Source organism: Anthonomus grandis, chromosome 14, assembly GCF_022605725.1.
Source record: "Anthonomus grandis grandis chromosome 14, icAntGran1.3, whole genome shotgun sequence".
NCBI lineage: Eukaryota > Metazoa > Arthropoda > Insecta > Coleoptera > Curculionidae > Anthonomus > Anthonomus grandis.
The window spans coordinates 5,266,449-5,283,376 of record NC_065559.1 but is presented as its reverse complement, the minus strand read 5'-3'; the positions used below and the strand labels follow the sequence as shown (position 1 = coordinate 5,283,376).

The 16,928-nt window shown below is 33.1% G+C and overlaps 1 protein-coding gene across 4 annotated transcripts; it reads right to left on the bottom strand.

The window, feature by feature from the left end:
• Nucleotides 1-812: 812 nt before the first annotated feature.
• LOC126744567 (FAST kinase domain-containing protein 1, mitochondrial) lies at nucleotides 813-16,901 on the bottom strand. 4 transcript variants are annotated; one of them, XM_050452024.1, is made up of 8 exons: nucleotides 16,059-16,900; nucleotides 10,676-10,962; nucleotides 10,007-10,618; nucleotides 9,530-9,945; nucleotides 6,533-6,683; nucleotides 6,355-6,478; nucleotides 1,124-1,304; nucleotides 813-1,064 (listed from the first exon to the last, which is right to left on the bottom strand). In XM_050452024.1, exons 1-8 carry the CDS (start codon nucleotides 16,837-16,839, stop codon nucleotides 869-871), a joined length of 2,748 nt encoding a protein of 915 aa, XP_050307981.1. In that variant the 5' UTR covers nucleotides 16,840-16,900; the 3' UTR covers nucleotides 813-868. The 4 variants fall into 4 exon arrangements, with proteins under 4 accessions (XP_050307981.1, XP_050307982.1, XP_050307984.1 ...); XM_050452025.1 differs by having other exon boundaries at nucleotides 813-1,060; XM_050452027.1 differs by having other exon boundaries at nucleotides 10,676-10,910; nucleotides 16,059-16,191.
• Between the last annotated feature and the right edge of the window lie 27 nt (nucleotides 16,902-16,928).

Below are 16,928 nucleotides of genomic sequence, written 5' to 3'. Positions count from 1 at the left end.
AAGTTGTTAAAATTGTTTTTAAACCCACCATATTTTCTTCTATTGAATGACTTTTAGCCATTTTATTTAATATAAATTCACTTATTAATTTATAAATACTAAAGCAACTCAAAACACACCTCATTACTAAAATAATAAAATCAATATATTTCTATACCGTAGCAAGTCGAGTTGTTACATTATAGAAATAAGACAAATATAAATTTAGAGTTGTTGCATATTTAGGCGGCACAATCTTTAAAATACAATACAAAATATGATTTTTTAACTATGGCAATTGATAAATTAGTATATTCTGATAGTCATAGATATAAAAAGTAAAATTTGAAATTTTTGGACTTGTTACTTTATTGAGCTGATGTATCGATATATATACTTATACTTAAATAAAGATTATTATTATAACACCAAATACAAAGCCATGAACATTATTTAATTTGGATTAGATTCTATAATTACATGTTTCTTGAAACATTATATTAGATGTATTTTATTAAAATATTCCTGTGAGCTAGACCAGCAATCTACCTAAAAACGCCACAGGAATCTGCGTATTTTATTCTTCTTCACATTCCTAGAATATCCTAATCATGTGGCGAGGGTGAAAAATGATCATTTGTATCTATCATGCCTGCAATTTGCCAATTTATTGTATTCCCTGCAAATAACATTGCAGGAATGTCCTAGGCATGCCTGCAAGTACTTTCTCTGCACACAAAGAATTTTCCTAGAATATTTTTAAAAGAGACATCAGAGACAGTTGATGCATTCAATAATTAGGTACTTTTGCCAAAAAATTAAAACACATTAGGTACAATTAAAAAAATTATATTTATTAATTTACTAATACAGTTAATTTCAGTTTGTGTCATGAAAACACCAAATCCGTAACAAAATCGAATCTTTCTTTGGCGTACAGCAAATTCATCCATTCACTCCTTTTGATTATTTTCACTTTATATCCTAACATTTCTAAGTGTCTGTTCTTCAAAGCATGTTTACCCTTTAACTTGACGAACAGTCTCGTAAAAGCCGTATCTGACTTCAAAAGAATTGCAACCTTCCTGAAAAATTTATTAAAAAAATTACTCAGAATAATGCATATTGTATACATGCAACTTACGTTGTAGATGGGTGATCAAATTGATCTGTAGGATTTTGGTTTTGGTCCAAATGAACGACAAAATCAACCTCGTATCCGTATGGCACGGTTACATTCTCCAAAACCGTATGTTTTCCTAATATTCCTCGCAGATAAGATTTTACACTTTTGTTCAATGGTGTCACTAAATCATCTCTTGCATCTAAATAATATTTTAAAAAACCCATTACACCTATTACATGAAAATAACATTTTGATAAATATTATAGGTCTTATCATCCATTTAATAGTATTATTTATTTATTTATTTACACCACTCAACAGATAAACTCCAATAATAGAGTGGAAACGATGTGGGGGAGAGTGGGGCAAGTGAATCATAGGGGGCAAGTGCGTTTCTAGAAATATGTCGAGCAATCGGCATCATAGCACGACAATGATCAGTGTAGTGTACATGTCTATTAGCTCGTATTGTGTCCTTAAGCATTTAGCTGAAAATTACTAAAATTAAGGTAAATATTAACATTTTTTAAATTTTGCGTGTTGTTTTATAATATTTTAAGCGAAATCAATAAGGATTTTCCCCAATTTAAAGGCATTTTCTTAATATTGTATGAAGTGCATACCATAATACCGCGTTAAGCTTAGAATGTTGCCACATTTATCTGTCTTTTCAAGATTTAAATTTTTATATTTTAAGAACGATTGCTTTTTTTTTTTCGATTTGATTTGAGTCAGGCATGACTCACTTACCCCACTGTAGTATAAAAAGTTCTTATAAATATATTTTATATATTGCAGAGGAAAAATGGTGCATAACTACGTGCGCAAAACCCAAAAAGGATCATCCTCAGAAAATGCCACTCGTAGTGCCTTAGAAGCGATTCAAAATAAAGAGATGTCAATTAAAAAAGCTAGTGTGGTTTTTAGTATTCCAAGAACCACCTTACAATCCCGATTAAAGCGTCGACAGCTCACTCCACTTGTAAACCATGGCAGGTTCAAACCCGTATTCACTGAACAAAATGGAAAAGGAATTATGTGAACACATAATTTTGTTGGAAAAACTGTTTTATGGACTTTCGACCACAGATCTTCGAAGAATTGCATTTCAATTTGCTGAAGTCAATCAAATAAGTCATCCTTTTAATAAAGATCGAAAACTTGCAGGAAAAGACTGGGTGAGCTCATTTTTAAATCGTCAGAAAATCCTCTCCATTCGAAGACCTGAAGCAACCAGCATTGCAAGAGTAACAGGATTTTCCAAATCTAGGGTTAATGATTTTTTTCAAAACTTAAAAAAGACCTTGGACAAGTTTAATTTTCCGCCGCATCGGATTTTTTAACTGTGATGAGACGGGGATTACCTGCGATCAAAAACCGGGAAAAATTTTAGCTGAAAAGGGAAGAAAGCAAGTGGGAAGATTAACTTCTTTAGAGAGAGGAAAAAACATAACTTTATTAGCTTGTGTCAGCGCTACAGGTACGTTTATTCCACCATTTATGGTCTTCCCTCGTGTTCAAATGAATCCTGGTTTTTTGAGCGTTTCATTTCCTGGAGCAGTAGGATTTCCTGCTCTATCAGGTTGGATGGATGCTGACCTATATATCAAATTTTTAAATTATTTTATAGGCTGCACCAAAACAACAACAGATTGTCCAAGTCTACTGATACTAGATGGACAGTCAAGTCATAAGTTCATTAATTTAGTAAACCTGGCTAGAAAATCAGGAGTTTCTATTATAACCTTACCTCCTCACACATCAAATAAGTTTAGGTGCTGTTCGTTTTTAAAAAGTGGCGTCATCAATCTACTGTCAAAGTTGTCTGCCTAGTAGTTTTTCATTTTTGGTTAAATAATTATTTGAAATGACAAAACATTCTTAGAAAAATAATAAAAATAAAGTCTGAATTTATATGCGTTGTACTCCATTAGCCGAGGTTCTGTTGAAGGCACTTTATTAGAAGGGATATATTTTTCCTTCAAAGCAAGAAATTATTTCTTGCGTTTTGGACTAAAGTGACTGCCGTAAATATTATATAAAACCAACATGAAATTTTCAATAAAAAAAACGACAGCCAGTAAGCACATAAGTCTTATTCTTGGATTAGCAATATCAGCATTACAAATAGAGTTGGTCACCATGGATAATCAAATTAATGTAACAAAAAATAGATCCTAAATAATGTCGAAATACACGAAATTATAGGAACTACAAACACAAGAGATTAGGAAATATGATTATTTATAAAGGAATATTATGTAAAAAATGAGAATGCAGTACACAAAATAAAGTTGTTTCTGTTTATTATTTACTATTTATAATCAATAAACACTGGTTAAACCAAAACGTTTACACGAAAATAAGTTGTGAAGTCAATGTAGTTGTTTGGCGTGTAAAAACCGCGGTAATTACCAATAAATTGTAGTTATCCGCCCAAAATCGGTTATAGAGTTGTATGTATTGCATGCTCTACGTATATGCGAAAATTTTGTAATGTTGGTTCGAGGTATTGAAAGGTAAAAAGTTTCAAGACTGCGAGCTGACAGCCGAGGAGTGTCTAAATTTAGCAAGATCTCTGGCGAGTGAATTACACCATTAATTAATTTATGTAAGAACTGTAAATCTGCCGAATCCCTTCTTTCCTGTAAGGACTTTACCTGAAATCTTTCAAGCAAACGATCATGTGATAAGCTGATTTCCGGGTACACTCTTTCGCATTTAAACCAAAGAAATTTAAAAAAAGTTCGCTGTATATTATCAAGCTCTTGAATATGGCTCTGATAGTATGGCGCCCAGACTTGGGAAGAATATTCCAAAATTGAACGAACATAGGCAAAGTACAGGTATTACAATTATATATATCTCTAGCATTACAATGTACAGTGTAATGCTAAAGATATTCTCAAAGAATGGAGAGTTGCTGACAACAAAACCCAGCATTTTATAACTTCAAGGTCAAGCTTCAACTTAAGTCACATCAATTTTGTATTGGTCAGTAACACAGTTTTTTTTAAGTAGTATTTTGTATTCACTAAGTTAATGTCTGTTTGGAGTTTAATGCAGTCCTCAATAGTATCAATTCTACAGTATACTTTTTTATCATCACAGTATAAATACATTAAAAAATACATTCATAAGTATTCGATAGAAAAATTATCTATCCTTTCAAGTTGATGGTTTTTTACCCTCCGCAGGGCATTTCATATAATCTGCTTTTAACTCGATTCTTCGTGGAATCACTTGAATTCAGGAGAAACAAAGCCTCAGTTGTGTTGTTGCATAGAATTCTGCGTGAGGATATTGACTGTTCTCAATTGCTAGATAAATTAAATTTTTGTGTACCGATTCAATTCTAGGAATACTAAAACCTTTTACTGTACCAAGGCAAATACGAATATACTCTTATATTCACCCCTGTATGTAATGTGCAATAACGCTAATAGAGTCTCACAATATTGTGATTTATTTGTATGCTCTGGTGCTGAAGTTTTAAGAGCGTTTTTGGGATTATCCAATTAACTTTGCTGTTTGTATTGTTTATGTTTTTTGTTCTCTCTTTGAGATTTAGGTATAAGGGTATTTATTTTGTTTGGGGTTTATAATTTGTGGTTGCTTATTATTAAATAGGAAGCTTAAGATTGTTGCTATAAATTGTTAAAATATAGTTTATACTATGATGTCGCGGAGAATATTTTAGTTTTAATTTATGTATGTCTTTATTATATCTTAAAAATTGTTAAAACATTATTGTAACCTTTGGCTCTATAAATGGTTTATACTGTTTGCTGTATTGCTAAAAATAAATAAAATAAATAAATAAATAATAACTGTTTACTTCTAGGTTCTTAGAAATGGTATTAATAAATAAGTTGAAAAGTAGAGGTATGAAGCCATGTGGTACGCCTGAGGGAGCGACTATTTCAGTTGAGCTGTGTCCAAAGCTTTCAACATGTTGGGGACGTTTAGTAAGATAAGAAGAGATAAGAGAAGTTTAACGAGCTGAAAACCCAAATTGGTCAGAAAGATTTGATATAAGAATAGAATGATCAGGGCGGTCGAAAGCTTTCACATCAACTTGAGAATTATCATTTATAGATTCTGACATAAAATCCGTAATCGTAATAAGATTAGTAGTAGTGGATCTGCCCTTCATGAAGTCATGTTGGATCGATAAGATTTTTATCATTTTTTTTATGAACAGGAATAATTTTAAATTTTTTCTAGTATATTGAGTGGCCACTAATAACATTATTCCTCTTCTGTTGGACCACCTTAGGAATGCCATTAAAATATTGTATGTATAAGTTCTGTTCTGTACGTGAGCGCATAATAAGTTCTTCATAAGCATTTTTTATTTGCTTACTTTGAATAGGTGTTAGGTCAGCTTTTATTTTAATTTGACAATTATCAAGTGATTTACGATTTTTTAAAACAGAGAATGCCAGCTCACTATTAGGGAAAACCACTCTTAAAGGTCTCAATTTGCCTAGACGATAGGCTTTAAAACTTGGACAGGTAATATTTAGTCTTAGAAGTTTTTAGTTTAGTTTTCCAGGACAAGTTTCAACAGTGATTTGATTTATTATGTTCACAATAATTCATTTGAGTGTGTGCATGAAGCAGATTACAGACTTGGGACTGACAATCTATGACAATTCCATGTGGCAGAATTTTACCGATGTCAATTGTATAAAACTCAGTGATTAGCAATTAATTAATGGCCGATTCTTACGCTCTTGGTTTAAAGGAGATTCTACTTCTGTTTTTGTTGAATATGTAGTCCATTCGCGATATAAACGGTGAAGAAAATAGGGAATTATATTTTTTGTCGGACGATGACTGCCATTAGTAAACAGTTATTTTTTAAAATATTTTAGTAGTTATATTTTATGATTTGTCAATTTTTTGTAACCAATCCTGACATTAGAAATAAGTGGAAACATTAAACGCAGCACCAGAAACCTGAATGACATTAACTTTATAGCAAACTATGCCATAAATTTATGCTTACTTTGGACTCCAAAACTAATCTACGAGCTAAAAGATTTCTTTGGACTTTTTTTGGGAGCTTTAACTTATAGAGTAAAATAATATGTCGCTCATCCATTGTTACTTCATTTTATCAAATACTCTATTGACTATGTCCCATTTGTATTTGAGTCATTAAATTTTGAATACTGATCCTGCAAAATGGGACATAGTGTAAAAGAGAGAAATAATTATTCTTATTATATAGGTATTCTTACTGATTTTTTGGTAATCCTCAATATATTTTTGATGAAACCATGGGACATTATATTCGGGATATTCAAGACACACCGCCCTATTCAACTGCATCAGATGACGTCTAACTCTGTGGGGATATCTGTCCTAAAATCAGTTTATTACTTCAAACATCCAAAAGTAAAGAGCGAAATAACTTACCCTATAGTAGCAATGCTTCAACTCCACATCCACCCTGTCTAAGAATTCAACGTTGAAAATTTGTTTAATTAAAGATTTAGGAATTTTGTGGAAATAACATAAAGATAAGGCGGATTGAAGCAAAGCTAGACAGCTCATTCTCTCTTGATCCCTAAAAAAATATATTTATTAGTTTGTGTTAAGTATTATACAGTGTTTATTCATTGAGTGCTGATAATACAGGGTGTGAATCCTTGTATGATTTTAAGAAGAGGACGTAACATCAATGTATTGTAAGGATCTTATTAGTACCTAATGGTATTAAGGAAAATATAACTTTTTAATTTTTTACAATTTTATTACATTTTACCAGTGCGCATCAGGTTTTTCCTAAAAAGCTTTCTACTTTGGAAGTCTTCAATACTGTACAAAAAAATAGAAAGTTTTCTAATATTATAGCAATTATTCAAAGTTGAAGAAGTAGTCCATTCTTGCAGTGGAGTTATTAGGTCAATGGGTAAGTAAAAATACTTCGATCATCCTCTTTATATATTCTCTCATCATAATTCTTCGATTAGAGGAAAGTTGCCTATTATCGGATACTTTTTTCTTTTAATTAACAAAAAATACCTACATACCACATAAATTAATTGCATGTTAAAAACGGTTAGGATGATATATGTTCTTTCATTATGTGATACGAAATAGCTACACTAACAGTGCATAAATTATTATTTTGAAATTGGGTTCCTTATATCGGATTCTTTCTGGCCTGTTCTCATCAAGTTGTTGGGGTGGTGGCGGGGTTCTTTCACGTTGGGAATGAATAGCAAAATCATCGTCTCGGAATACATGCCTCTTGAGCGGAAAAATCTCACCTTTTCTAAAACCATTTACGGTCACTTCAACGCTTGCAGCACGTAGGTATGCTCTCCCTAGCAGCTCAGCGACCTGATAGTGAGCTACCACCCTTTCTGGGTTATTTTTGAGCCATGACTCAATCTCCAATGCATGATATGTTTTAAATGGAGACATAAAAGCTACGTCTAGGGGTTGTATCTTATGTGTCGAATGAGGAGGTAGACATAAAATATGCACATAGTTTTCCCTTGCTAAATCAATTAAAGGGATATTGCGCGTATGAGAGTAGTGCCCGTCTAATATTAAAACAACTGGATCACCCTTTGTTGGTTTAACATGCTTTATAAAATGGGTTAACCAAGCTGTAAACAGATCATGCTGAATCCAACCGGAAGGATGACATCTGGCGATCGTTCCTGGCGGTGCTCCATTTAGAAGTTCAGACTTCATATTTTTTCTAGGAAATACTAGCATAGGTGGCACATATATTCCGGTAGCGCTCATACAAGTCACTACAGTAACAAGAGTTCCCCTTTCGGATGTCGTCAAGGCCCCAACTTGCCTTTTACCTCGTAAGCTGAGAACCCTTGAATGTTTGTGTTGAACAGTTGTAATGCCTGTTTCATCTACATTAAATAATCTGGCTGGATTCAATTTGATTTCTGCTAAGGCTGGCTCTAACAGATCAAAAAAAGCCGCGCAATTTTCTCGAGTAAAGCCTTTTACGCGGGCTGCCGATATACCCTGTGGCTTTCTAAAACTCAGTTCAGGATGTCTCTTTAAAAACCCTTTTTGCCACTTTTTTCCTGCACTTGATTTCGTCATAGAAAAAGGGTGTTATAGCCCGTTCTGGATAGCTAGCTAAAAAGCTAGCCTTCTAATATCGGAAGCTCTTAGTCCATAAAACCGTTTCTCCATATCTAAACAATATGTAACTAACAGATTTTCAATTTCGTTGCTTAGCGCAGATCTTCTTCCTAATTTCGTAGCTGTTAATACTTCTATTGGCTTGTCTGATTTTACGTAATCAACAAGGGGACTTCTTGGAACTTTATAGATTTTTGACGCTTTTAAATACCATGGGGTATTCTTTGCTTATAACAGCATTTACCGCAAGCTCCATGGCTCTTGCATCCCATGTTTTACGACCTTTCTCTTGTTTTCCGTTCATCTAGAAAAAAAAAGCAAAAAACCTCCTTAATGAAGGTTAAAACCATAATAATATGGTATATGAAACTTATTCTCATTTATTATTAAAAAAAAGAGAGTAAAACGCAAGTATCTATGACAGAAAATCAGTTGATTCATTTAAAAGCAGCTCCAGAAAACTGGTTCCAAATATCGGATACTATACGATATTAGGAAACCAAAAGTATCCGATATTACGGTACATAACTAAATTTACCGTTTTTTTTTACATTTAAAAAATAGTTCACAGAAGCAATTTATACATTAAAAGGTATCATCTGCAATCTAGTTAATGATATGGTATGTAACAAACAAATAATTTAACCTACCTTTTCCAGAAATAACGCCAAAAATTATACACTGTTAAAATCTATGCACATCGAAAACCGTTACAGTAGCAAAATTACGTTTTATAAACAATGATAGGATTCTGTAATTCTTGTAGGAAATGATCTGCGTAATAGTTCTCTTGATTACTATGTCCGATATTAGGAACCTATGCAGTATTAGGCTACTTTCCTCTATCGTAATGATGTAATTTTAAAGTTTTTGTAAATCCATGTTTGATCTCATTCTCATGTATCTTAATTCGTTTTAACCTTTTAACCTTGTCTGAGGCACTAGATCTATAAGATGTATTGACGGAACCCCGTTGTTATCCCTGATGATGGACATGTTATATGTCCGAAACATGTCGGATTAATATTTTGTAAATAAATTTAGTGGAAGATGACCGAAGCATTTTTAATACCCATTGACTTATTCAAAACCAAACTTAAGTGACATTTTGATTACCATGAGTCAGACTAAACTCCATAGACCTGACTAATTAAGCCTCACAGGGACAAAAGAGTGTTAAAAAAATGTAATAAACAAAAATTGTCCTAAAGCTTATAGTAAAATTATGTTGATATTAACATACTTTTAAAATCACCCAACGATTCCTGTATTATCTGTATCCTACCTTACCTTAGCATAATATCTATCACAGATTTAAAAAAAACGTCTTCAAGTACAGGAAGATAATTTAGTTCAAAGCATAACAGTAGCAGTTTATATGCATTAAATCCCACAATGCTTCGTTTGTTATGTACCAAATACTCTATACATAAGTTAACAACTTCCGGAACTAAAGAGGCTGTTGTATACATGATATAACACATATACTCCATACATTTTGAAGACATATATTTGGTATGTTTGAAACTTATGACCATATCATCGAACAACTCGTTATCGCAGTCGTTTCGTATAATACAAGATTTGGCTAATATCCCTGTAGAAAATGGCTCGGAGGTATTAGTTCTCGAAAAGGTGATTTCAGATTGCTTGTGCAAAATAGATTTCAGTTCTTGTAACATGGCCGTGGTAAGAATCGATTTACGCTAAAAGGAAAATCTAAATATAACATAACATTACCAGGCGAAGAACTTACTTTATATGTACCTGTCCTGAGATTTGTATGCTCTGGGATATTTTAAGAATATCAATGATTGTCATTTGCGTTTTTAACTGTTGGAAACTGTCCAATAGACTTTCTAAAAAGCGACTCTCCTGAGCGCCTATCAAGGCAAGTGGTAAGGCAGTAAAAAATCTGTACGGATACATTGTTAGCAAACCAGATTCATGCTGGTCTCTTATTAGTTTTAATATGTGGTGTTCGAAAGCGTAATGCCTAAACCCTGGTATATCTATACAGAAATACATGTAGTTATCCATCAATCTAATAATTTTATCAAATTCATGTTCTTTTCCTAATACTTGGCAGACCTTGTTCCAGTAAGCATCACAAATTTTCGGATCAGATATTTTCAAATATGAAAGAATCTTTCTTCTTGTAATCAATGTGCTTAAATTTTCGTTTTTGTTAGAATACTTATCGATGTCTTCACGAAAATGTTGTTTATTTATGGGCGAAGAGAAATAAATGATTAAAGAAAATAGTTTCATTTTATCTTTATAGTTTGACTCAGTATCTTCTAGCTCATTAAGGAGCTTAGCTGCCGCCCTCTGAATGTAGTTCAGTGCATCTCCAGGCTCTTGGATTTTAAAAAATATCTACAAAATAGGCTTTAAGTACTTACAGATTTTTTTAAATATAAAAATACCACTCACATCATAGACATGGTACATTTGGGTGAAATTCAATAACTCCATTGAATTTTTTATAAATGAAATAGAACTCGATAGAGTTGAACAATATTTATGCCTCCATTTAGATGTATTGAACACTAACAATGTCTTTAATATTAGTTGATAGTCTTTTTCAGTTAAGATTTTCTCCTGTATTAACTGTTTTATTTTAAGATCATACTGTTTTAATATGTCATCCGTTAAAATATTGTGTAGCCTATAAAGACATGATGTTAGATGCTCTAAATCTTTTGCTGTATTCAATTGTTCTAAAAAAAAAGAGTTATTAGTATTATCAGTGTATGAACTATTGTGAAGCATTTTAAGTAAGTTCATATTATTATTGTTGCTCTGATGAATTAAGTGTCATTCAAAAGGCAGGTCAATTATAAATAGTTCATACTACATAATCACTAGTACCTTTGAGTAAAAAAGTTAAACTTCAGTCTATGAATGTAATTAAACAACATTTAAATCATATTCATTTGCTTGTTTAGGCTAAAAAGGTGAAAATTGATAAGTTGTTGTAGCGGTAACTATAATACATAATACTTGGGAGTAATTTTTGGATAAAATATTTATATACTGAGAAAGTTGTTACCAATAAATTCATTTAAGCAGATTTTTTTCTATTTCAAGCATCTAACTTATTCCACTCTTCGTAAATCTGATAAGCAAGTTTTTCAGGACAAACTAGTTTACTCTGAAATAATGTTTATTTATTTTATGAGTACCCAAGTAAAATGTACAATAAATAAATTAGGATTCAGTTTATAAATAAATAACAACCAATTGAAATGCTTCCTGTGGCCCAACCCAACCCAACCCAATTATTTTTTGAGAGAATGTGTATGTGCCCTCTCTTATCCCCTCTTTATTTTATTCAGTAGGTCTTTAGACTTAACAGTTTTTCCACCCAGTGGAAACTCAGTTTTATTACGCGTATATTTAAATGTGGTGCTGCTAATGAAATGATCAATTACAGGAGTGTGTGTGTACAGTCTGCCATTCCAAAACTTCTGGACAGTCTTATTTATGACCAACTTAATTTTTATTGCAAAGAACTTCTCTTAAGTGAACAGCATGGCTTCAGTCGTGGCTGTTACAAACTTGTTGCTGTATCAGGGTGCTCTGTTCAATGCTTTGGAGAGGGGTGAACAAGTGAATGTAATATATACAGACTTTTCCAAGGCATTTGACAGTGTCAACCATAGCTTATGACTAGAAAAATTGAGACTTTTTGGTTTTTCAGATTGTCTGGTTTGTAAGTTTTCTTTCTGACAGATTTCAGCAAAGCAGAAAGTTTGCTTTAAAAATAGTAATTTTTTGTTATTTGCCGATGATTTAAAGTTTTATAGGGTGATCAGTTTAAAACAAGACTTGGTGTGTTGGTAATAGTTTGGCTTTGAATGTGGGTAAATGCAGTTACATTAGTTTCTTCAAAGAAATTCTTGTTTCTTTCTTCAAAAGAAACAAACGGGTAATTTCCTCCTATACTATTGATAATGTTAACCTTAGGTACACTGAAGTAGTAAAGGACCTTGGTATCTTTTTTGATGAACAATTGAATTTTAATACCCATGTAAATACTATTTTAACTAAGGCATCTAAGGTCCTTGGTTTTGTCCTGCGCAATTGTAAAGATCTGTCGGTTGAAACTTGCAAGAGGTTGTACATATCACTTGTTGTCTCTTTGTTGGAGTATGGATCAATAATTTGGTCTCCTCTTTACATGAATAATTGTATGGCACTGAAGAGGGTTCAAAATAAATTTCTACGATTCTGCCTTTATAAACTTCGCATTCTAGTTCCTAAAGACCATTGTTATAATGAAGCAATGAACTTGCTGAATATGCGGTGTTTACTTAAAAGACGCACTGAGAATGATTTGGTGTTTATTTATAAACTTTTGAATGGCCTTGTGATTTGTCCCGAACTACTTAATAAGATTTTATTTCATATTCCACATCGTAATCTGAGGGTAAATCGATTGTCTTCTTTGCCATATCATCGTACCAACTATGCTATGCACTCGCCTGTCGAAAGAACCTTGAAGCTGGTAAACTCTACTGGAATTGAAGTTTAGGGAATTTCCTTATTGCATTTTAGGAGTCTTATTAAGAGTTTGTAGGATTTTGTTTTTTTTTAATTAATTTTGCTCCATGATTAATAATTTGAAGTACATTTGATCATTGTCATTAATAATAATATTTTTGGTTTTTTCTGAACTAATTTTGCATTGTTAATTGTTCAGTTTTTGAGAGAATATTATTACTACTTGTAAAACAGTTTAATTATCCTTGGTATTAAGAATAAGTCTGATAATTATTGTTAATTAGTAATTAGTGGTTAGGTAGTATAGCTTTTATTTCTTTTTCAGAAATATATATATTTTTTGTAATGGGGTTGATCCCGTGTATTGATTAAATAAATAAATAAATGAACAAACAAATAAGGGATCTGCGGGTAATAAGGCCTAGCTAAAGAAAAATATTCAGAAAATTAATAGCACATCTAATTAGTTTTTAATTTTTATTGGTAATATGTCCAGCAAGGTCAAAAAACTGATTTATAAACTTAAAAGTAAAACAGTTTCTACTAATTATAAAATAAAACAAAAAATTCAAAAACAGTGCAACTAGGCCTTATTAAACAATAAGGCCTATCACTAAAATAACATAAAAAATGGCTATTAAAGTAGAAATATTTGGTATTTGAGATCAAACTTAAACACATTATCATTGATAACAAAAATAGATGCCTACGGTGTGAGATAGGATTTTAACAACAAGCGGGGCACTCAAAAATATCAGGGTCTTCTTGTGTCAATCCGACACACTCTTCATGATACCATTTACCACATTCTGTGCATTGCCGCATATCAGCCATTTTATCTGCCATACACGCATGACAATACCAACTTGCCTTCACCTGCTTCGAATTAGCGCTTTTTCCAGTTTTAAGCCATGCACTGCTTTCTTTACTTTCCTTAAAGAGATCTTTAGTAACCAAAGTTCCCCTGTAATTTATTGCTTTTTTTCGAATTGGGCGTGCCTTTTCAGTTTGATTTATTGGCGTTGGCAAGAGTTCATGGAAAGAAGTGTCTAAAGTAGTTTCACCCACTTCATCATTGTCATCATCTTTGCCTTCAGAAGAATCGGACGAATAGACCAGTGAATAAAAATGTTTTTTCCCATCTCCAATATTTTTCGAGGAACATGAATGGGCTTCGTTAGAAAACTTGATGGGCGTCCTTTCAGCTGCTTGTCTAGATGTTGACGGTTGCTGACATTTGGTTGTCTCATTTAACTTGTTTTTAAGTGTTGCAAGAGGCACCTCATCCTCATCAGACCATTTAGCTTCTTTTTGGATATGACGACCTTCAGATGTTCGTTGCACTTTTCTTGAAGTTGATGCTTTGGAAGAGGGATTGGGCGCATTCTCATTGGCTACAGCCTCGATTGCTGGTTGAGCTACAGCTGACAATATAGATGGTGCAAACGCTGTTTCCGGATTCGCCCTAAAGGTGATATTGCTGTGAGTCATGCATTTGGACCAAACGTTAGAGAAAATAACATTAAATCGTGTCTTTGTTATCTTTTTGTCTGGATTTTGGTCCAAAAATGATAAGAGTTCTGCGTCCCAATGATGTTCGAACGAGCGGTATACGGACTTATCGAGGGGTTGTAATTCATGAGTTGTATTGGACGGCAAACAATACAAATCGATATCTAAAGAATCTCCCACGTCGACAATTGATAAGTCCAAATGGCAAGCTGCGCCATCAAAGATCAAAAGGCATCTTCCGGGGCTTTTGTATTTGGCTAGATGATTTAGAAAATAATTCATAAGTCATGTAACCTTTGGCTACAAGAGTCTCTGCTGGTAGGTTATCATTTAATTCTGGCTTTATCCTTTTACCTTTGAAAATAACCATTGGTGGTATAGGACAACCCAATGCGTTCACACACCCAGCAATAGTGACACTCTCGGTTTGGACTCTTTTAGCCCCTTTTTGTGCCAGTACCGTTTGTTGGTGGTGCGCCGTCAGCCTGCAACCTATTTCATCCATATTGTATATTCGCTCGGGGTGGTTTTTTAGGTCCAGCTGATCGTAAAGTTTACTGATTTTAGCAAAATGGTCATCCACTATAAGCTTATTTAGCTTTTGTGCCCTCGCGGGGTTCATAAATTGTGCTTTTCGCTTGGAAATAATTGGGTTTCTCTTCATGAAAGCAGATAGCCAATCCTTGCCTGCCAGTTTTAGGTTAATATTAAAATTGTGCTTTATGTTGTTCATTTCGCAAAATTTGTAAACGACGTAGAAAAGATTGTAGACGACGAAGGATTCGTAGTGTTATCGGCAAACCTATTTCAGCGAATCTAATTATTCTGCTTACCAGCTTAGATTCTTGGTCTTTGGACACTATGGCTTGACGACCGATGGTTTTCTTTACATTGCCACTGTTAAGATGATTTCGAATCTTTCAGCTGCCGCATATGTGCTCAAAATATTTCTCTCTACTGCGCGAACTGCTGCTACTAGCTGTTCCTCTGACCAAAGTGCCCTTTTTCTTTTCGGATTCTTTCGGAATCGTAAAGGTCTGAGAAAATTGTTGGTTTGTGACAAATACACATTTTTCAGAATAGCTATAAGCTCTAATAATGAACGGAATGTGAATGCATATCTTTTCATTACCACATTTTATTAGGATATAAACAAAGGGAGGGTAATAAGGCCTATAGTGGAATTTTATAGGCCTTATTTTCCGGCACGTATCAAATTTTACAAAAACGTATTTTGCCCCAAATATCTGAGTCAAACCTGAAGTTATCACACAGATGCATGAAACAAAGAAACTGCCAGTGCTAAGAAAAACGAATTTAACAAAATGTACCAAAAAAAAAAACGATTTTCTTCAATGCTTTTTTACTATTGTTACAAGGCTCACTCACTCGACGAGAGATGTTATTGCACTGACGAGATCATGTGGAAATTCATTTAGCGCGGCCGGTGTTCAATCCAAGGTCATCTAAAGAGCCCTCGGTAACCAGTAGTGTGGCCACAGATGTACATCTGTGGTGTGGCCCGTAAAACAACTTGAAAGCATAATTTTTGTTATTAGGCCTTATTACATGCCAGGCCTTATTACCTGCAGGTACCTTAAATTTTAAATCTAAAACATTTAGATCCATCATGAAGATCATCTAATAAATCTTAATGGGGAAGTTATATAATAAATCTCATAATATATTTAAAATTTGTTAAAAAATTCACACATCCAGTGACACACAATTTTGGTGAAACCCTTAACAAAATATTAATTATAAGCTAATAACACTAACAAATTAAAATGGATCTTACCAATCTGGTCAAATATTTTAGGGATTAAATCCATAACAATGTAGTAGGGCCGAACACTATTCTCTAAAAACACAACTCGTATCAACCTGGTCACGTTATCTAATGAAAAATTCTCCATCAGCTGATTTTTCAATTTAAAAGCCATCTTCTGAATAAGCATGCTCTCAACAGAAAAACCTAATCTGTTTAAATAAAACAACATATAGCTTAAAAATAATGGATTAAAAGTGTCCAGAGATTTTTCAATTTCATTTGTAAGCATGTAAAACTCTTGGTGCTGCATAAGGTTTTTAAAAAAACTTTCCTTAAGATCAGTATCTGTGTCTTCGCTGCAATGGGAAACAAATATATTTTGCAGATCATACAGTACCAACACTATTTGGGTTAGATGGTAATATTGTAACTTATCACTATGTTCTCTCAGGAAGGTAAAAATGTCTTCAATGGAGACGCATTTGGAAATTTCACCTATTAGGGGATCTGTCTTTGTTTCAAACAAAATGCTTCTTGCAGAGTCTACTTGGGACAGAGATGGAGCTTCTGAATAAGGATAAAGCCCTGTAACCTCCTCGACTTCTGTAATATTGAAATTATTGTAAGAGCAGTATTTGTATGCTATTAGGGGCACTTCTTTAGTAAAACTGTATTTTCTGGGCTGGTTTGCCAGTATGTTTGTGAACGTTCTTGTGTTATATTGTCGCCTACATTGATTGCAAACACCATTTTGTAAATACTGATAGATTGGATATTTATTGAGAAGACTTATTCGAAAATTCATCATTTAAAATTTAAATTTTTTCATGTTTGAGTGTTTTCCTTTTTAGGTTATGTTAAAGAAAACAAACTTATAGGTTATCTTCTATCTTTTTT